We start from the raw sequence: 21,653 nt of genomic DNA, 5'->3' as shown, positions 1-21,653 counted from the left end.
CAGCTCAGGTATGTTGACAACCGTGCTCTGTCCTCATGTGACAATGGAGCTCCTCTGGTGCCTCTCTTCCCTGCTCAGTGCTGGTTATCCATGCCACTTGTCTCACATAACAATCCGGCATCTAGGACATGTATGATAGAAGCCCAGGTTCTTGTGTTTTATGTATGTTAGTGCATATCTGTGTGAGATCATGTACTTTTAGTGGGCAGTGACATTTACAGACAAATACTGCTTGATTGCAATCAAGCTCCTCTACCTTCACAATGCCAAATGAGCAGTATAACAACGCTGTCACTCATTGCTGTGCTTGAGCAGCAATTTATGTATTGAGAAGGCTGTCCCAGATCTGAGCTACACAGCCTTAACTGAGGAAAAGAAAGCACACGTGCATACTCTTTATTCAGAAATCTTTGATACAGCAAACAAGGAATGATGTGGTTTGGTCTTTCCACTTACTATTAGTATTTCTGTGTTCTTCCCTACCTTCCAGGGTGTGGCTTCACAGGCCTCCATTAGAGACCTGTCTCACAAACAAATAACTCCACACCCTCTTGACAGAACAGATAATACAGCTGCTGCTATCAGACTGCCTCTCTACATGATCATGCCATGGCTATGGGGTATGCTTTCCATGCTCAGCATTGCAGCCATTTAGAAACAGTCATCCATAGTAAGAGGAATCTCAGACCCTGGTTCTGTGCTGCTACCTTGCAATCAGCAGCCCAAAGTGTGGCAAGAATCTCCTGTGACCAGGCCTCTGCCTCACAGTGGAACAGTTGGAGTGCCAGAGTATTTACTAGCCTGGCTGTTGATTCATGGGCAAAAGCACAGTGTGTGTCCATGAAATTCAAATATTCCTCCTAATGGATACAGACTGGATGGACATGGCTCTGGCATTCCTTCATTGAGACAGTCCTCTCTTGTCACACCACCCTTCATTCCTTTTGATTAGCCTGTACTCTTCACGTCCCTCCATTCAGGACCTCAAACACTCCAGAAACTCATGATGAACCTGCTCCTAACACTGGCCTTGTTGCCCAAGTACCACTTGGCTGGGAGGAATCCTTAACCATCCTATGCCATTTTTCCTACCTTTGACTGTCCCTTAAGTCCCAGATCAAGTTTTGCTGGGCAGCATCCAGCAACTACTGCATGAGCACTTGCCCTCTCCTTCTGCTCACCTTCATTAGCCATGGCCCCACACACATCTGCTTTGCTGTATTTGACTAGGAGAACCCCAGACCATAAAGTAAGTTTGAAGTTGTTACCTACCTGGGAGCAAATCCTATTTCCACACGTTAGCATGGTCACTTGTAAGAGATGTCACAAAAGGTGCTGCTTGGATATTGGAACGCTTACCCTCCAACGAGCACTTGGGAAGTTCATGGGAATGAGGACTTGTTAAAAGATGGTTGAGTGCAGAGGCAGAAAGCTTCTTCCCTAAAATAAACTTGACAAGCTTGTATAGCAGCCATATTCTACCTGTCAATGAGTGAAATAGGTCTGACCACAAACCAGAGAAAGAGCAAGCAGCTTTTAGCTCTGTGGTGATGTAATGCCTATGGACAACTGCTGCCAGCAGCTCAGGGCTCCCTGCTGCTGCGGACAGCATTTGGAAGCCAGTGGCTGAGCCACAGGAACAACGAGAGAATTGATTTTAGGGCAGGATTATACCAAAATTGGCCCTTTGACTCCCCAAATCAAGGAATCCATCTTAAAGGTGATCTCTGCAGGATCACCTACATTAGACTCATTCCCTGATTGAGCTGCAAAGAGCTAAGAGTCCCCACTCACTGCAAAGCCATTGCTAAGGGGGAGGATGCAACTGGGAAATTTCAGACAGGCCACACTACCAGGGCCTGGATCACAAAAAACACAGATGGTCAGCATCTAGGACCCACCAGCAGACATACCTGCATATCAGGGGCTCATGTTCCTTGGTGATAATGCTATAAAGCTGAAAGATTAGCTCCTCGCAAAGGTCCCTAAAGGTGATCATTGCTACGGAATCTGCCCTGAGGAAAGCAGGCCATCAGTAATGGAGGGAACAGAGGAAAATGGCTTTGGAGGTCCTCCGTCCCCAGCTGGGATGCAGCAGAGAACAACAGATGAACAACAGTTTGTGCATCAGGTTCTGCTCATGGAGCAGGAAATGTATGCATGGCTCCAGGCCACCTCTGACTGCACTTGCCAGGACTGGAGTTGTAGGCAGTTTTGTAAAGAACTGGTGAGGTGGAGGGATGTCCTTGTGCTATTTTGCTCAGTACCAATGGAAGATACTGCTTCTCTGCCCTCCTGGTTCACTCACCCCTTTTCAGTGTCATTGATGCTTCCTAGAAGCAGTTACTCCCCTGATCCCAACTGTCAAATACTTCAAAAACCAGAACACATCTCTCCTGCACATTGCTACTGTTTTCCTTGACAGGCCACTGAGGATGGCAGAAGAGGCAAAAAGCCACCTTTGGGTTCAGCCTGCCCTTCCCTGCACTGGACCACAGGATATGATCTGCTTCCTATAATAATGGGGAAAAGGAGAAAACACTTGACTTAAAAAAAAAAAAAAAAACAAAAAAACAAAAAAACAGATCATTCCCAATGTCATCATGGCTCAAGACATCACAGGAAGATGGAAAGGGGCAGTGCACTCCAAGGACCTGCTCTGTACTTCTGGGCTCTTCTGCCCCAAGGGATTCTGGGATTGTTCTGACATTTGTATGAGAGATCCTATTTGTCTTTCAGCCTGCTGTCTCTGTATTGTTCTCTGCTGGGCTTATGGAACAGATTAAGCTCCTTTCCAGCAATTCATTTTACTTACAAGCTGGTCTATGGACCCCGGCACAACACTTTGCTCATTCAGGTTCTCTGTACCACATTACAGCTAGGATCTACGCTGTCACATGGCAAATTACCAGGTAGCCACAAGAATACACAGGGGTTGTACGCAGCGCGATCCCTTGGGGCAGTCGCAACACAGAGGCAAGAGCCCGGTGGAACAATGTGGCCTCCACGGGTCAGCACAGAGGTGAGCGTAGGATGGATGCAGCCTCTGGAAATGCAGTCAGTGCCTTGTTGGAGCAAATCACATACCCCAGTGAGCGCTACAGTGGATTATGACAAATTTTCTGGAAGGCTCTGTGCATAGTGGAGAGGATGTTTGTGTCTCACACAAACACACACTTCTACAGGCATTTACATCTGCTTTCATGGCCTTTTAGGGCAATAAAATGCAGCCGTCTTGTTCAGATAGGATAGAAATATGCTGGCCCTCCTCTAACAGCGCTCACATACAGCGTCCGCATAAGTGGACATGGAACTGAACAAAATAAAATATAAATAATGTATGTATTAGCAATATCAGTCATCATATGTTGTAGTTGCCTACTCTCTCTGCCCATAAAATCTTAATACAGCTGATCCTATAAGAACAGCCTCTGTGCATGAGGCCAGACAATATGGTCAAACTCTCCTATTGCCTTGTACTCCTCATGTCTACTAGTAATAAATTCTAGCACAGGTCTATGAATTACTTATATTAGCTTTGTGTCATCACGGACAATCTTGTCAGACACCGGCCGTTCTCGGGCCCTTTTAGGCTTCAGTGTCATCCTCCTTCTGGGTGTGGTTTGGTATGAACCACTCCCACTTATTTTAGAGATGTGCAGTATGTCTTTTACCCTGACATTGATAGTTTTTAGCAGTTCCAGTGGAGCTTCCAGATTAACAAGATTCAACTAGAGTTGGCCAGTCTCGCCAGATGATCTTCTGTATGTTATTATTTTCCTACCTTTTTTTCCTGTCACCACCTTCCAACTAGAATTTATCAGATTTCATATTTCCTTGAGCAACTTGCATTGAAGAGCCACGAAGATGATTAAGGGATTGGAGCATCTGTCATATGAGAAGAGGCTGAGGGAGCTAGGACTCTTTAGCCTAGAGAAGAAAAGGCATAGAAAGGATCTTATCAATGTGTATAAATATCTGATAGGATAGTGTAAAGAAGATGGAGCCAGACTCTTCACAGTGGTATCCAGTGAATGAACAAGAAGCAATTGGCACAGATTGAAATACATAAAATTCCATTCAAATATAAGAAAAACAAATTTATGGTGAGGGTGGTTGAACACTGGAACAGATTGCCCAGAGAGTTCAGAGAGCTTCCATCCTTGGAGAAATTCAAAATCCAAATGGACAAGGTCCTGAGCAACCCGCTCTAGTTGACCATGCTTTAAGCAGGGGGTTGGACTAGGTGATGACCAGAGGTCCTTTCCAACCTCAGTTATTCTGTGATCTCCACTTTCCCCTATGATAGTGGTAGGTGCTCCATTTTCTCAATGAAATACAGAGCCAGAAGCTCCCATTTCCCCAAACTCACATTCTCCTGCTCTGCAAAAATGGTTGTCTGCTCCATCATTTGCTGTTCTGCTGATGATGAAAGTCACCTGGCATCTGCAACTTCTGAGCCCTAGCAACCGTCCCCTGTGGTTTACCTGCAGTAGCAGCCCAAGTGATCAACTGCAGGGAACATTTGAAAAGGGCAACATGACACACCAACTACATTTGTCCTTTACAGACTCCTTGCTTGATTCTTTTTCCTCCACTGCATTTGTACCTTTAAGACAGCTCTGCCTCTGCGAAGATGCTCTCTTCTTGCACTGCAGCACTTGAGCCACCTCATCTGCTTTTTCTCGGGTGGCTCATTATCACAGAGCTCATTTTGCTGGTTGCTTCCCATGGTTTGTATCCCTGTGTTTTACAATGTTCTCTCACCCTTTCCTAAGCCTTAGCTTTGTTTGCTCTTTTACCTAGGTTTGCTTGGGGAGAGAACCATAGCCCGCTTCCCACTACATCCAAAAGAGACTTCCTGTGTCTGGTTTATTTTCTCGCCAGCCAGCCATTCCTAACGCAACAACAGGGTGAAGGCTTGAACGCTTACATCCGCAGAAAGATCCATTCTGTTTGGAGAGTAACAAAACTGAGTCAGTATACCTATTAATAATGTCACAGTATCTTAAATATGTGGGTGTGAAAGCAATTGTTTGGCTTTCAAATTTAGCATCCTGCTCTTGCCAGAAACGTGTCCTGTTACAAGCATGCCCTGTCTTAAGACTTTAGGTCTTTCTGCCTGGTATTCAGACAGAAAGGCAGTTACCCAGTCCTATTACTCTGACAAGCAAAAAGATTCAGCCATCATTCTTCTTGGACAATTCATACTGATTTGCTCTGTGCCTACACTGCTCCTTAGTCTAAACAATCCTTCTCCCAAAATGTTGCCATCTTCCCCTGCATAGAGACAGACAGAGAAAGCAATCATACACACAGTGAAAAACACCAGAATAGTCCATAAATCTACGTTGCATTTTATCCTATTCTCCATTTAACTATATAACGTTTTCTTCTTGAACAGGTAATTTCAAGCCAATACTAGACCAAATCATTTTTCTTTCCTTAACTATGAGTATTACATTCATTATTCTCCAGTCATACTCAGCTGCAGAGATTCATTAGTGTAACACACATTCAAGTAACATGCACTGTTCTGTATTCATCCCTATATATAACCTGAGGACCTAAGAGCCACTGCACAGGTTAGACCAAAAGTCTGTCTTCCCCAGTGTCATCTTCTAGGAGCAGATGCCTAGTCAGAAGTATAAGGACATGAACATTTTTCTCAGCCTCAGGCAATCTGTAGTTTGTACTGATTGATTGAGTTAATTAAGCACTCTATTAATATTCACCATGCTGTGGCTCAGTAGGGTTCAGCTGGCAGAATAGATTCTACCGCAGATAAGTTATGTTAAACAGAGGGTCCTGATCCATGTTGCTTATAGGACCACAGAATAATTTAGGTTGGAAAGGGCCTCTGGAGGTCATCTGGTCAAATCCCTTTTATCAGACAGTCTTCTAGTAAGACAAACTAATTAATAAAATTTGTGTTGCAAAAACTAAACCATGTAATACTACAAAAATCCGACAAAAAAAAAAAAAAAAAAAAAAAAAAAAAAAAAGATAAAGGAGAGAGAGAAGTCATGCAAACAACCTGCACTGGAGTTACTTGCAGATCCACTCTAGAAAACCTGAGGAGTCCACCTGCCCTTCTGGTTTATGACTTACAATAGAACTATAGTTTTAGGCAACTGTCAACATTGGTTTATCTTTATATTTATTACTAGCATCATCTTTACTGAAATCTCAGTCGCAAGGGTTTGGGCCATATCCTAGACTACAGTTAATCCCTTCTTATTCTTCCTACATGAATGTCTGCTTCCCCACACTTGTTCTCTATTCATTTATGTACCTAATTCCCTTTGCGCAGTTCAATTCAACTTGACTTTGGTAATTTTCACACTAAATTTACGATCTTTGATTCCCAAGGTGAAATTGCCCTTGGATCCCCTTTTCCATTTTTTATATTTATATGCTCCTACAAGTGATTACTTCTTCACCATGATCTGGAACCCTCCTAGGCATCTCCTTCCCCATGGAGACAGGCAAACAAGTGTCCAGCAAGTAGAAAGGCTATAGAAACAAAACGGACAATTTGGAAAGCAAGTGGACTTAAGACAGAACACTGGAGAGAACTGCTGGATGTTGCATTTGAATTTGCAGCTCAATGGGACAAGCAGATTTCTCTCTGTGGTCCAAACCTCAAACTCCTAGGAAAAGGCAGCTTGAACACCTGCTGCAAGCTTCACATAGCCAGAGCCCTGCTACCAAGGCACCAGTCCCTGCCACAACTAGGCTAGAGGTGGAACTGAAGCTTGTGCTCCCACTCTTACCTTGCAGCAAGTGGAAAACACAATCCTGCCAAGCTGGAACTCCATCTTATGCCCCATTTGAATAACCATTGTTAAGCTTAGTCTGAGCATGGCACGTGAGTAGACAAAAAAAACCCCCACTCTTATTCCCCTACCATGAGCAGATCACCAAGCTGCAGTTCTCCCTTGGGCCATACTGCTACTCCTACAGGATAAAGAGTGACACTGGGAGACCCTGAAGGACTCCAGACCAGAATATATGAGGACAGAATGTGCATTGACTTACCGAAGTACCACACTGAGATGCAAACCCGATCTTAGCTTCTTGCAGATTTACTGTGAAGAGTACATTTTCTCAATGTCCCAAGGAGCGTGATTAAAATACATATCAAAGCCTTGCTGGGTCAGTGGGTTTTGATCAGATCCCAATGTTTTTTGTTAATATTCAGAGTTACATTACCATCCCAGGGAGATGAAGAATAGGAGCTATTTCATTTCTCTGACAATATTAAACATAATGAATAGTCTTGCTATCATCTCACATTCTTCACGAATTCTGACCACAGACCGATCTCCTGTTGGTAATGGAAATGTCAGTTTGATTCATCTGCTCACCAACAAACCTTACCAAATAATTTCCAGCATAAAGTAAGCCATCCAAAAACATTCATTTGGAAACAAGCCAGAATCAACATTCATTGTAGATAAGTTTTTATCATTGTTTAGGTTTATACCATTTCAGCAAGCTTTTCTACTTGCTTTCTTTTTAGTAATGCCTCCAGCAGAGCAGGAGAGTAAATCAGATCATAGGACTTCTGCTAATCTGCAAATCTGAAATTACAGTTGGGAGACTCAATTTATTATTATACAACTGGATGACAACAGCAAAGGTGCCCTTTCTGCAGTGCCAGAGGTCTTATCCATGATGATCTAGGCCTTTAATCAGTGTGGGAGAATACAGATTATAATGTAGCAGTGGAAAAATTTTCACTATTAGGACAGTTAAGTACTGGAACAGGCTGCCCAGAGCCACTGTGCAATCTCCACCTTTGGAGGTTTTCACAATGAACCTAGATGAATCCCTGAGCAATTTGGTGTGATCTCCTAGCTGCCTGTGCTTGAGTAGATTGGACTAGAGACCTCCCGAGGTCCCCTCCAACCTCAGTAACACTGATTTTGTGATTCTACCATATGCTGTACTGACTTGAGCTTGGTTTGCTTTTCCAAAAGGTCATTTTTATGCCAATTCTAGCATCATGTATAGCTTCTTATAAGTTTAAGTGTTGAACGTATTAATGTTGATATATTTTGCATTAATTTTTCATCTGAATTCTTTATACTGTCAAAAAAAAATCACTGAAATATTTTGCATAACAAAGATACTCTGTTGCTACTATGCAACAAGCTAAAAGTTAGCTTGATGATATTCATCAAGCCCTGATATTCAACCTGACATATATTAAATGGATCAAAACTGAATATCTGATAAATTTTAAAAGTATATGTATTTGTGGCTCCCACACAGGTAAGATTTTGCCTACAGTACTTAACAGTGTGATAAGAAATATACAAAATAATCATCAATGAAATTTATACAGATCTTGGGGACAGGAAAATAAAAAACAGAAGATAAAAAGCAATCTGGATTGCACAGAAAGTTTTGCACCAACAAACAGGGAATGTCAATACTAGTACATATAAAGTAAGACTTCTAAGAGCCAAAGATGCAGGATGGGAACAAAGGACTTTTTTCTTGGAAAGGTGCAGCTCTGAGGAAGTTTTAATGATGCAACAGTAGACAGCTGGCTTAACATGAGTTCCCTGTTCAGCATTGTCTCATTTTAGACTTTCACCAAATGACAACACTTTCCTTTTAAAGAACTACAGGGAGATCAATGGAGATCCATAAACAAGGTAACTCAGCTAAGAGGACAGAGATATACTGTTTCTACGTGGCAGCAGTGCCCGCAGCTAGACCATGTTCAGTTCTGACGTCCACAAATCAAGAGTAGAAGATTCAGAGAAGAATCGTGCAAATCACCAAAGGATTGGCAAGAGCACGCTACAGCTGGACAGGGACATGCTATTGGACAGGGATGCTCCACAGTGTTCCCTGGTGCTGGTCTCTGAGCACTGTGGCCACACCTGGAGTAGCATCACAAGCTCAACTTTTCTAAGAGCACACAAACTCAAGGAAACCCACGTGCTATCAGGTGATGTGTTTTCCCCCCGTCAAGCAGTAATGCTCATAAACCAAAGGAATGAGACAACATAGCAATAACATTAGAAATTATTTCAGCATCCTCCTCTTCCTGCATTGACTTAATGTTTGCTAATACTTAGCATCAAAGTCCTCTTTGGCATCCTAAGTGTACCAAGCACAACTATATGCATGTTCACTGAGAGCCTTCTATCCAAGACACCAGATACACACACACGGGAACTGCTATGCAGTAGCCTAACAATAAGAACATAACAATAGTTGCACTGGATCAGATATAGAGTCCACCTAGCCCAGTATCCTGCCTCTAGGTGGGGACAAAAGCCAAGTGTTTAGAAGAAAGCACAAGAATTTGGAAACATGTGATGTTTCCCACTAAGGCTCCTCCTACCTTCAAATATTTTTGGCTTATAGACTACCTAAGCCACAAGTTTTCATGGATTTAGTGATTTTCAGTATCTCCCTCTTTTTGTTGGGTGTGCCCATGAAGCTGAGTTAATTTTTAGCAGCTCTGAACATCTTGTGGCAAATGTGTCCACTGCTCAACTACCCGCTATGTAAATAGCCAACTCTTGTTTTGAATCTGGTTCCTAGCACTTTTGTTTGGTGTCCACTACCTCCCCTATTGGAAGAGACAGTGAACCAACCAATCTCTCTCCACCCTCCCCAGGCCAGTCATGAATTTGTAGATTCCCCATTATCCTCTCCTTCCCTTAAAAATATTTTTTGCTAGATTGAAGAATGCAGACTTGTTTACTCTTTTCTCATCTGGGAACAGTTTCATGTTTTTGGTCATTCCTGTTTCCCCTCCTTGAACCATCTCCAGCTCTCCTGTATCCTTTTTGAGCGAAGGAGACCAGACAAGGACGTGGCGAGTAAGAAGACAGTGAGCCACAAGTGTAGAGGGGCACCATGGTGTTCTCTGTTATGTTCCCCTGGTCTTCCCTAGTGACTCCGGATGTTATTTCCTCTTTGGCTGCTCCCAAGCACTGTGTGGATGTTTTCATCGAACTGCCTGTTATAGCCCCCACAGTAGCTCAGGGCTGGATGGAAACAGTCAGCTCAGAGCCCAGTGTTTCACATGTAAAGCTAGGACTGTTTTTCCCCCACAAGCATCGTTTTTCATTTATCTACAGTGAATTTCATTGGCCCGCTTATTGCCCAGTCCCTCTGCATCATGTGGTCCTTCCGCAGTTCTTCACAGCCGACCTCATCCTTCAACCCTGAGTAGCTCAGTATCACCAACAAACTTTCTCACCTCCTTCTCCCACCCCATTCCAGGGCACCCACAAACGTGTTGAACAGGGCAAGTCCTAAACAGCTCCTGGGCACTCTCTGGTGAGCTCTCTCCACTGCGAGAACTGGCTGCTTCCCTCTCCTCTCTGAGCACTACCATCTACCACTGTCTTATGAGAGGATCACCCTTTTTCCCTGAAGCTGCCTCATTTACCTGGAAGCCTTTGATGATGATATTGTCACAAGCCTTTTGCAAACCCAAGATGGCTGTATTGCCTCTATCACCCTTACCTATGTTGCTGCTGATTCCTTCAAAGAAGTCAACCACTCTTAGGAGACAGGACTTTGCTTTACAAGTCATCCGATTTTTCCCAGATACGTCATATTTCCTTGGATGTCCATTAATTCTGTTTTTCAGTAGCGTTTCTGCTAACTTGCTGGTACATGTGTCAGATTTAGTGGCCTGCAATTCTGTGGATCTCCCTGTAGTTCTTTAAAAGGAAAATGTTGTCTTCTTGTGGATGTCTTTGACTCTCTTCCTTAGGATTATAGAATACTTAAGGTTGGTAGGGACCTCGGGTGGTCATCTAGTCCAACCTCCTACTCCAAACTGAGTCATCTGTGAGATCAGACCAGGTTGCTCAGGGCTTCATTCAGTCTTATTTTGAAAATCTCCCAGGATTGAGACTGCACATCATCTCTGGCTAACTCGTTCCAAAGTTCAACTGTCCTCATAGTGAAAAAGTTTTTCATATCTAGCTGAAACCTCTCATTTTGATTTATGCCTTTATGTCCCTTATCCTCCTGCCATGCTCCACAGTGAAGAGCCTGGCTCCATCCTCTTACTAACCTCCTTTTAGGTACTGGAAGGCTGCTGATAGGTCCTCCCCAAAGCTCTCTCTTCTGCATGCTGAAGAAGCCTATTTCCTCAGCCTCTTCTCACAGGGCAAGACTGCAGTGAACTCATTCTGGTTTGTCAATGTCCTTCCTCCACTGGGGAGCCTCAAAACTGAATGCAGTAGTCTAGATGTGGTCTAACAAGTTCTGAGTCTTCTTCCTCAGCTGAATCAGACTTGCTTCTTTGTAGACAAGATTGCTCAACAATACTTCTTAAAGCTGTTAATGTGCTACCCCTGGGTTATCCCCAAGTTCCTCCAGGTCAGCTGTTCTGGACTCAAGAGTCTAAGAATACCAATTTGCTTACCCCAGGTACACACAGACCACTCTTGCACAGAAAGGACACTTACATGTATGACACTCTACCCCTTCTGTTCTGCCTTCATTTCTCTCTCTGAACAAGTGAGAGGGTGGGTCCTGAGTAGGAGCCTTTTTCTCAGTGATGCAACTACCTCGTCTCTATCGTTGTCCCTGAGCCCAAAGACTAAAGGGCCTTCAAGCCTACTCTGACTTTCCCCCACACTCCCACAAGAGCCAAACTTCTCCTTATCTCACCTGCTCACTCTGTCACAAAGCTCTAACCCTATTCCCACCTCTCGACCCTCAGCTGGGCCTCCTCTTAACCAGATCCTGCCCCGATTGGATTGCTCACTTTGCAAGTCCTAGATAGCAAACTCCTGCACATGGAAAGGGCTGGCTCAGCCTCTTTGCTAGCAAACAAATGCAGGTTTAGAAGGCGTATCTAGTGGCTCCAGGACACATTTTTGAATTCAGTAGCAATACAAATTTTCTCTCTAGGACACAGTGCTCAGCAGTGTTGCCTGGTTCCATCACAAACAGTATGCATGAAAAAAGAGTGGACTAGGAGAAAACTAAAATGATTTCCTTCATATGATCATCTGGGATGGGAAGATGATCTATGCTACAGATTATCTCTAGCAAGTACATAAGTGGGTTGAGATGTGACAGACTCCCACTGTAGGTTTGTGCAGTGAGCACTGGTGACAATCTACAACTTACAGGTGATGTCTGAGACAATCAGAAGGTTCATCATAGCAAATGATAGTCACCTAATACTGTAATGATGTCAAGGTAGGGAAACTAAGTGCCTTTTATAAGGTAAAAAAAGGTGTGTGTTTGCAGGAGGAGGCCAGGAAAATCTTTGATGAATGGGAGCACAAAGCCATGAATAACAGGGACGAACAGCACAATCAGTGTTTTACACTTGCTAAGCCATGCTTGCAAGCAAGCAGCGATGACAGTCCTCAATGTCTCATCTCATTTTAGTGTGCTGACTCACTTTCCTGCCAACCACTCTGTATACTCCATAAAGCTGCTGTACTGGTGCTGCCTGAATCCTCATCATCTTTGAGCATGCTCCTTGCTCTGGATGAAGGTTCCTTCTCCAGCTTGTTACAACAGAAGAGCTTATTCTGGCTGCTGTTTCATGAACATCTCTGCTATTAGGCAGAAAAGGAGAAGTTTTAGTGACAAGAATAAAAGGGCCCAAATGCTCCCACTCCATTCTCTTTAGTGCAGCGGTCATCTCTTCTCCCAGGTACAGCGCATCCCTTGGATAGAAGATCAGTATCCTCAGAAACTTTCAACAGTCAGAGCAGCTTCTTGTCTTCCTCTACCCCTTATTTCTACCACACTTGCTTTCCATAAGAGCCTGTAACCAACTCCTGTTTCAGTTCCACCTATACTGATTGGGATACAATTTGGAGATAAGCCCAAGCCATAGGGCTCAGCTAGGCTCACATGCTCAGGAGGCAGCAGCTGAGCACTGGGCTCCTCCTGGCCCTTACAATGGCTCTGCAATGCAGTCTCCAAATCCAAAACTTGAAACCAAGAAGTCCTGTTTAGCACTGTATCTGCCTGCCTCCTCCAGGACCAGGAGACTTTAAAATAGCAACTGGCTTCTTTGCTGAGCAGAGACCTCGCTATTTCTGAGTTTCTTTAACTTTCTCTGACATTCACCTCCTAAACATGCTTACTCCAGCATGATGGGACTTTCAAAAAAATCACCAGGAAACTCCTTTTCCAGTAAGATACAAATCAGCTAAGGAATATAGACAACCAAACACTGAAACAACAGATCAGATCTGAGTATGAGGAAACAGTCGAATATAAGTCAATTTTATCTATTTAAGGTCTTGCCTTAGGTTTACGATTCCCTGAATGCCCTTCCTCTTGGCAAAACACAGGATCTATGCACACTGACATTTTTAGAAGTCCAAAGAGCAATAGAGCAGTGACACACTAAGAATTTATGAGACAAGTTGATTTTAGTCACACAATGAAAAAACAGACCTTGAGGGAATGAGAAGCTAAAGGCAGCACCTTACTGTGGTCTTGCTATGTAATTGGGGACAGTCTCCCCCCCCCCCCCCCCCCCCAAAAAAAAAAAAAAAAAGGAAACAGCATAGTTGGGGAAAGCTGCTAGCAGATCACAAGGTAGTGATTTTCTTCTCTTAATAAGAGCCAAAGCAGTGAGCTGTGGGTGGAGGACTATGCAGTGTTGGAAGTTATAGCCCAGGATGGGAAGCTCCTATCTTAGAGATCATTGGGACGAACAGTCCTCTCCTTCAATGTGAAGCTAAGAAAGAGAATAGCTGGATCAAAGGGTCTGTATCCGTTGTTTCACATTTTTCACTAATTTCTAGGTCAATAAGAAAGAAGTTGCAATTTTCAAATTATTCTTTCTATTCCTAGATCTCAACACTCCAGCAGCACTTCATAGGATCCTGAACCAGGGTGACTGGAGCTGATGCTGTTAGACAAGGAAGGAAAATTGATCTCTTCCCAGCAAGATTTAGAGGCCAGTAAGACAGGAAATTACTCCAGCTGGGCATTCTGTCCCCATCTCTCAGCTATTCCTGCAGCTAGGAGATTCACTCTATAATTGCTTTCTTAGTCCACATTTTATCCTCAGCTGACAGAATTCCATTAGGGTGATACAAGCTGTATGATAAAGGGATGTTTGTGTCTCACATGGGCTGTAAGTCATTTCTCAGCAAACAAGAATCCAGCAAATAGTCACAGAAATGGGCAAAGACACCCCGGAGCCAGGAGCCCTCCTCCTCTTGCTCTAACAGAATTAACCTCCATTTTTGCAGCATTTTTGAATGTATGTTAATCAAATGGACAGATGTGCAGCACCAGCACCCCTAGAAATGAGCACCCAATGCAAAAAGGAGCCACTGTGTTGTGATCACGGCTGAGGAGCTGGTAAACAGTGACCGCACAGGTCACACAGCAGAGTAGGTATGGGTAACAGTATGAAATGAATCTCGTGTTTTAATACATCTAAACACATACAGCTAAAGAGCAAAACAGGTTGGTCACACCTGCAAGACAAAGCACCATGAGTCTGAACAGGACTTGGGACCATTTTGGAGGACAAGAGAAGCAACCTTCTAAGCAGAATGGTGCAGCTGAAAGAGACATGATGAAAAAGCCAAACGAATTTAAAAGAAAGGTGCATCAAATACAGTAGTGTGCACGTTAACAGTATGTATAGCACTAGTGAAGCCATTTCTAGGCAGTGTGTTAAGCTCTAGAATCCATATTTTTTAAATATTGGAAAGGATTCAGCCACTGCAGTGTCTCTTGTCAAGAGAGTGGCTCCTGCTAGAACTCAGCCTCCTGTATCAGCAACCAAGAACACAGAGACCAGCCCAAGGCACCCCTATACAGTGTGCCTGCTCACACCAGTGCTGGCTTGGATTCGAGCCACCTGCTGTATTTCCCAGGCCAGCACAGAGCTGCACCCAACAGCGAGGTTAACCCTCTAAACAAAAAACAGTTGGCAGGCTAAGAGCAATGAAAAGCTACTTCCCCACCTCAGCAATCATGTATCATCTCCAGGTGGAGTGGCCCCCGGTTTCAAGCCATGCTTTGGGATCAGTTTGGGCCAGAAAAAGCAGACTAGCAACATGTTTAGAAGTAGCAGTGGGAAGGAATTTTGGACAGGGACTTCTCCATTCCTGGTCTCCTCAGGCTGATGGGGTACACCTGTCTCACAATAACCTCTAAAGTTGCAGATACTCTTGCAACAAGCTTAAGCTTCTCCTTATTCCCAGGTTCAAACTGCAAGAGCAGAGAAATCAACAACATACATGGAGCAGACGTGCTCCCACCACCCATTCCTACTACAGGGAGAAGATAAAGAATGAAAAGTTGGAAGATGAACAAAACATAGACTATTATTAATGGTAAATCCACCTCATTTCACCACAGAATATTTCATGGAGTATAACCGCTTGTCTCCTCTTTCTCAGTTGGTCTATACCACAGAGCAGGAAGACAAATGTTTCTGGATTTCGTTGTAGAGGTAGAAACAATTGTCTGAATCAAAAGGAAAGTAGGTTTCCTCCCCTGCATGAGCCAGAACTGAGATGTCAATACAGCACTTTGTATTTGCTCCTCCCTGACTTAGCAGTGAGCTTTTCCTGGTACTGTAAGAGAGTTTAAAGACCCACCATTCAACCTCCCCCACCCATTGCTCTCATCCTCATAACATCGCTGAGAGTGACCACCATCTCTGGTCATTCCAGTGTGGACACAGCAGGAGATGTTCAGAATGCACCGTTACCTGGTACTTCAGGATCATGTCTGATCTCACAAGGCCCAAGCATCCATTCGCACTGCCAGGTTCCTGCAGGTATTACAAATTTGGCATGCATCCCTGAAATGACAGGATTGAACACTACTGTGGGGAATGACTAACACCCCAGGATCTTGGCAAAAGCCCAGTAGGACTAAGAAATTTTATAGAAAACAGCATCAACTGAGCAGGATGCTGAGGTTCAATTTAATGTCCAAGTTCTGACAGCCTGGGAACAGGTGAAAACTGAGTCAGTTGAACTTTGCTACCTTATGTAGCTCCTCAGCAAAACAGCTTTTATAGGGTCATCCTCAAAGAGCAGCAGGGTACAGCCTTAGGATCTTCCCTACGGAGAAAACAGCAGAGGAAGTACAGAAGCATGTGACACAACATCTAATTGACATCACAGACCTTAGAGTTCTGCAAATCCTCTCTGGGCTCATTAACAGAGGAATTTCCATGCTTTCTGTGCTGCACTGTTACACTGTTTTCATCACTTTCTCCATCCACAAAGTGGTGCTTCTCACCAGGAACTGCTATTTTAATTCTACTGGCTTAAGCCACAGAAAGGCAAAAATTGAAAACTGAAGTTTTAGGGCATCCCACACACCCTGGTTCTCCAATTCCACCGTGAAGACAGATAAAAATACCTTTATAAAGATCCTTTTAAAAATCAAAAGTATGCAGCATGAGATGTGGTCCTTTGCCAGTTATTTCTTTATCCTCTGCCCTTCTCACTATCCTAGTGAGATAAACTCACTCCTGTTATTTTGATTTAACCCCTTTAAAGCAAGGCACTAGAGATAAAGGTGGACAACTACAAGAATGTTGTTGAGTGGCCCAGAAATTGAACCGGGCTAAACCTGAAGCTTAATCATTTACTTCAAAGGCTTAAGCAAGAAGTCATATTAATCCTTCTTTTTCCTTTGTCATGCTTTTGGCAATGTCAAATGACATGTGACTGCTGCCTGAGGATTATTCTTACTGAAACAGTGCCTGACATTGACTGGACTGCTCTGTGGGAATTTTTCTTGATTGCACGTTTACTTTTTCTCTATTTCCTCCTGTAAATACTAGTCTGACATGAATTTACTTGTGACTAAGTATTGGTAAGTGTGATAGAGTGAAAAATGGAATAGAATTTGATTTTTCCTCTGATTCACTAGGGAAATAAGTCTAGTATCCACAGAGTAGTATGTTTGAGAGTATAGGGATGAATAGGACACTTAATTATCTGTAGTTATATAAAGGGTCATTACATTTCAGATCTGATTAGGAAGGCAGAAGCTGACATCTCCTACCCTACAGAGATTAATGAAGCATTATCTAAACATCATGCTACTCTCAGTGTATGACTGACTAGATTCAAGGACTTCATTAGGCCTTGCCTTAGTGACATGTCATCCCAGAGCAGACTGAAGGCTGGCAAACCCTTCTTTCAGACAGACACACCGCAGGGGAGAATGTTCCACAACTTAACCATTTTTGACAGTATTTTAAAAAGACTTTCATGGTCTCTTCACGGTATGGCAATTGTGAGGTGTCTCTTGAATGGGTAAAAGGAGCTGCTGTTCCTCTGAGCTCCCAGAGGTTATGAGAAGGTACAAGCCAACACACTTGCATGCCAGGCCAGCTGCACTACCTACGGATTGCTGGAGGCGGAAGGCATGAAGCTGGCTGCAGTTCCCAACTGACAAGAGAAGAAACATTAGTGGTAGAAAAGCAGACACAGGCAGAGCTGTGCCCTGTGACTAACTGGATGGTGCAGTGCACAGAGGGAATGAAGTGACCAGCCATCTCCCTCTAACTGTCAGTTCAGAGCTCCTGAGTGAATTAGCCTGGGCAGTAAAAGCTGCCCTAGTCTCTACTTTTGTCAGGTCTTCCTGTCACAGGTCATGAGGGTTGGACCATGAACATACCTTGACAAGGCCACCTGTTAATTCAGTTTCTGAAGACCATCCACATTATCCTCTATTGAAGAAAGGGCTTGATGGTGATGCAGCAGAGACGGGCAGAGGTCACTTGCAGCCTTAAAATACTTCTCATCTGAAGGTCACAGCCTTGTTTCAGGACCCATTTGAGAACAACCATGTACTTTGCATCAGTTTACAAAACCTGGAGATATCTCACAGCACTAGGACTGGAAAAACATTAGGAGTCTATCCCATAAGATGTGAGATGCTCTGGATTCAATCAGATGCAGAGAACAGAGAAAGTCCTCTCTTCCCCTCATACCTTTTCTGGATCCATAAGAAGGGTGCTGTTCTGTACCAGGATGGACATGATGAGTTTCCCCAGATCCATTTCTCTCCAGGTTCAATGCAATTTTCTCAGAAAAAGAGACAGTATGACAAGCCACCTCCTCACCTACAGATACTGTATTTGTCAAATTTGTGATTCTGCCTTAAAAGTCTTTCTATAGCCCCTCTTCTTCCAAGCACATGCTTTTATATCTGTTGTTAGCCCTTTCAATAGCTTTCCATTCAGCTCCTCCTCCTTTTCTCTTTGGAGCTGTATCTAACAGCTATCTGGTTTGGAGCAAAAATTAAAGCTTGGTTCTTGATAGAGTTACACTGGTAACTGCACGGAGGGAGACAGTTCCTTGAACAGCAGAAGGGTTCTTTTTGCCAGTGCTGTTTGGGAAGAAGCTTTAAACAGAGTAAGATATACTCACATACACTTGAGGTTTCTTGCTGGCTGTTAGGTAAACCTCAGAACAAGATTTACCTTTTTGCCTACCTAGAATATGACAATCCTTATTTTGATTCAACCAACCTCTGCCAATATTCTTCAGAGAAGTCTCACACATGCATTATTCGAATTTCACCTTATCATGATGGGTTGCACTTTCTATTCTAGAAAGCCTGGCAATGAAACTACTAGCAGTTGAAGAGGTTCCACATATTTAATAATTAGCACAAATGCCACCTATGGCAAAGAGGCACATTCATTCAGCTAGCAATTTATAGAAAACTAAGCTCTTAAAGCTTTGTAGAAGTGTATTTTACTTTATCTTTCAGTTTAACAGGAGAGCATTTGTCATGCTAATAACTAGAATACCAATAATTCAATTCCATAACTTTTATTGATATTATAAAGAAATATACATCTACTTTACTTTAGAAGTAAAAAGTGTTTTGTGTTTAGTAGAAAATAAATTTTGCTGCTTCATCAGTGCACAGGAATCTGGGAAATGCATTGCTATTTTGGGTCTTTACACCTTAAAGGGCAACAGCTACAAAGCACACTTTTTTATAAGCAAATATACAAGATATTGCACTCCTGATGTAGTACAGAAAGGCAAGCAGTAGTTTTGGCTGCTCTGTCAGGAGCTGCAATAGTGTATCTCTTTCACATCTAAAAGCATTCACTGATTTCAGTGTTTTCACTTCTCTCTGAAAACAGGGAGCTCTAAATGGGAAAGGAAGAACCTTTTCTATGAAAGAGACTTATAGGTTGTTACTGCTGACAAGTTTTCAGCGAAAAGGAAACTTGCATAGCTACAAATCCTGCAACATGATTATTTGGTAAAAGTTTTCAGTTATCTGACTACACATTCAGGTTATTTTGTGTTTTTAAAATGCAGTTAACCCATGACCACCTACTAGTTAAAATGCATTTTATGTTTCTCAAAGAGGATGATCTGTTGCTGGCAATAGATCTTGTTGGTGCAGCACAGTGGTAAGTCCTCCTTGTTCACATAACCATGTGCAGGTAAAATAGGAAAGGAGAGCATTGCTCTATAGCAGGAGGACTCTGAAGAATGCAGAGAGTGCCAGTGGATAGGGCTTCAGACAAAGCACATTTTTGTTTTTTCAGGATAGTGAAATAATGAGAGAAATCATTATTTCACTGTAAAAAGTAACAACAGTGACAACAGAAACTTACTTATCAAACCTTGATAAACCTACTTTCTGTTCTCCCTTTTCTAAAGGCAATCACCATACTTCTGCTTGCCCAACAGAAACTCTTCAAATGTCAGAAATAATGTCAGTTCCTGGAGAGAGCCAGGGCATGAAAAGGTAGAGTGGTGGCTCAAACAGAGATATAAAGAATATTTCTCCTAATAAGCACATTTTCCAAATAACTGTTTACAGGCTACTTGAATGGAAACACAGCAGACATATCCTTCTAGTGGGGAGCTTTGTCATCAACCAGCTAGCACTTAGGAATTAAAGCTTGAGAAATACTCTGAAAGACATCTTGCTATGATCATCCCGCTTCATCCAAATTCTCGGTGCTTGGCAGGAACAGGCATCAGTAAGCAATAAGGTTGGTATTCATTTGCATTCCTTTCTCCCTGGATCTTCAATTAAGGGAGGGGAAAAAATTCAGGCAGTAGAGATGATGACAATAACAAAAATCAAACAACAAACCCAGAAAACTATGTTCATCCTTTAAAATTCATTACTGAAGAAAATTTCCTGTAGTGAATAAAACTTCCTCTCATAAGACAGGAGGAGGCTCAGCAGTAGCAAGCAGGAAATATCTTCCATTCAGATGATACACATCTTGGAGAACTAGATGGCAAGTATCTAGGGCTGGATATATTCATGACTATCCGATCGCAAGCCCTTGTTATCTTTTCCTCCTCAGTAGTCCTTTATCGCACATGCAGGTTTTTGGACGTAAAGCTGTTAAGGAAAATTAAGTTCCATTTTATCTGTATCTGTATTAATAGTGAAGTCACAGACTAAAAAGAGGAAGAAACATGCCCATTTCTCTTTCCACCCCAGAGAGAAAGCTAAGCTACTCTTCAGTAATGTGTCTCAGTGAAAGTGAGTGGTACCTAGTTCTCCTTTATAGATGGAGGAATCTGAGAGAGCCAGGATATGAAACAGCATCCAATTGAATCAGGATAAGGAGGTAAATGCATAATCTGTTAATCCATTTCTAATTAGAGGCTGAAAAGCATTTGTGGACATTACATACCAGTTTCTGTCCTGCAATGGACAGCACATAGGCTCAGAAAGGCATCAGAAGCTAAATCAGACAGGTCACATGGAAAGCAACTGTGGCAGAATGACACTGTGGTTCCCTTTTAAATCAGAGTGCACTATCACTTGCTGTTTCTTGTGGACCACCTTCTCAGCCACATTTTCATGAAATATCTTACATTAGTGATTTCAAAGACCAGATCTGGCTAATTCATCATGGGTTTGGGATTATTTTTTAGGGAATAGGATGGATATGAAAACATAATAAAGGAAGATAAAGGATGTGGCAACAGGGTGGAGAGAAAACCAATATTTGAACTCAATGCTGGCAAAATACTGCCCTTTTTCAAAAGAGAGGATGACCAGACTGAGAAGAAAAATAAAGAAAATCTTTTTCCTTATGAGAACAGTCTCATGGAATCTTTCCTATGGAACCTGCTCTGAATTCCATGTTGACCCTGATCTGAGCAGGAGGTTGGACCAGAGACCTCCTGAGGTTCCTTTCAACACAAATCATTCTATGATCCTGTATTAGCCACTCTAGCAGTGGTATCAGTAAGTGCTACAGAGGAGACACTGGACAGATGAAAACAGATAATCCTCATCTGATGACTTCAAAGTGACAAATGAGGCCTGACCCACTTTTAACTGAGCAAAAAGGTATGCTGTCTCCTTAATGCTTGGACAAGAGATGTGACAGCAATGACAGCTATTCTTCACTGGATGTCTGCAGGGTATGTCTACACTGCAACTCAAGATGTCATTACAGCATGCACAGAGCTGCTTTTAGGAGAGTTTTAACAGCGCTAGTGCTAATGTACTAATAACTTTGAAGCTATATTTGCACAGGCAATGGCATTTCAAATCCTTCTCCTACAGCACTGTTATTAAAAGCCATCGAGTAATTTCTCTAACACTTTCTAGAGAAACTAATTGGAGAAAGTGTCACACTCAAGGGAGAAAACCAATCATGAATATACTGGCTTGTCTGAGAATTC

At 42.8% G+C, this 21,653-nt stretch overlaps 1 protein-coding gene across 6 annotated transcripts in view; it reads right to left on the bottom strand.

The window, feature by feature from the left end:
* Positions 1–18,784: 18,784 nt before the first annotated feature.
* The window catches only part of KATNIP (katanin interacting protein), an 82,823-nt gene continuing 79,954 nt past the window's right edge, over positions 18,785–21,653 (bottom strand). For all 6 annotated transcript variants that reach the window (XM_026107705.2, XM_026107706.2, XM_064520593.1 and 3 more), the window contains one exon: positions 18,785–20,352. In XM_026107705.2, coding sequence (XP_025963490.2) covers positions 20,297–20,352 — 56 coding nt within the window. In that variant the 3' untranslated portion in view covers positions 18,785–20,296. The remainder of the gene's footprint in view (positions 20,353–21,653) is intronic.

Source organism: Dromaius novaehollandiae, chromosome 14 (assembly GCF_036370855.1).
Source record: "Dromaius novaehollandiae isolate bDroNov1 chromosome 14, bDroNov1.hap1, whole genome shotgun sequence".
Lineage (NCBI taxonomy): Eukaryota > Metazoa > Chordata > Aves > Casuariiformes > Dromaiidae > Dromaius > Dromaius novaehollandiae.
Note: the sequence above shows the minus strand (reverse complement) of the source record. Positions and strands in the feature narration are given on the sequence as shown.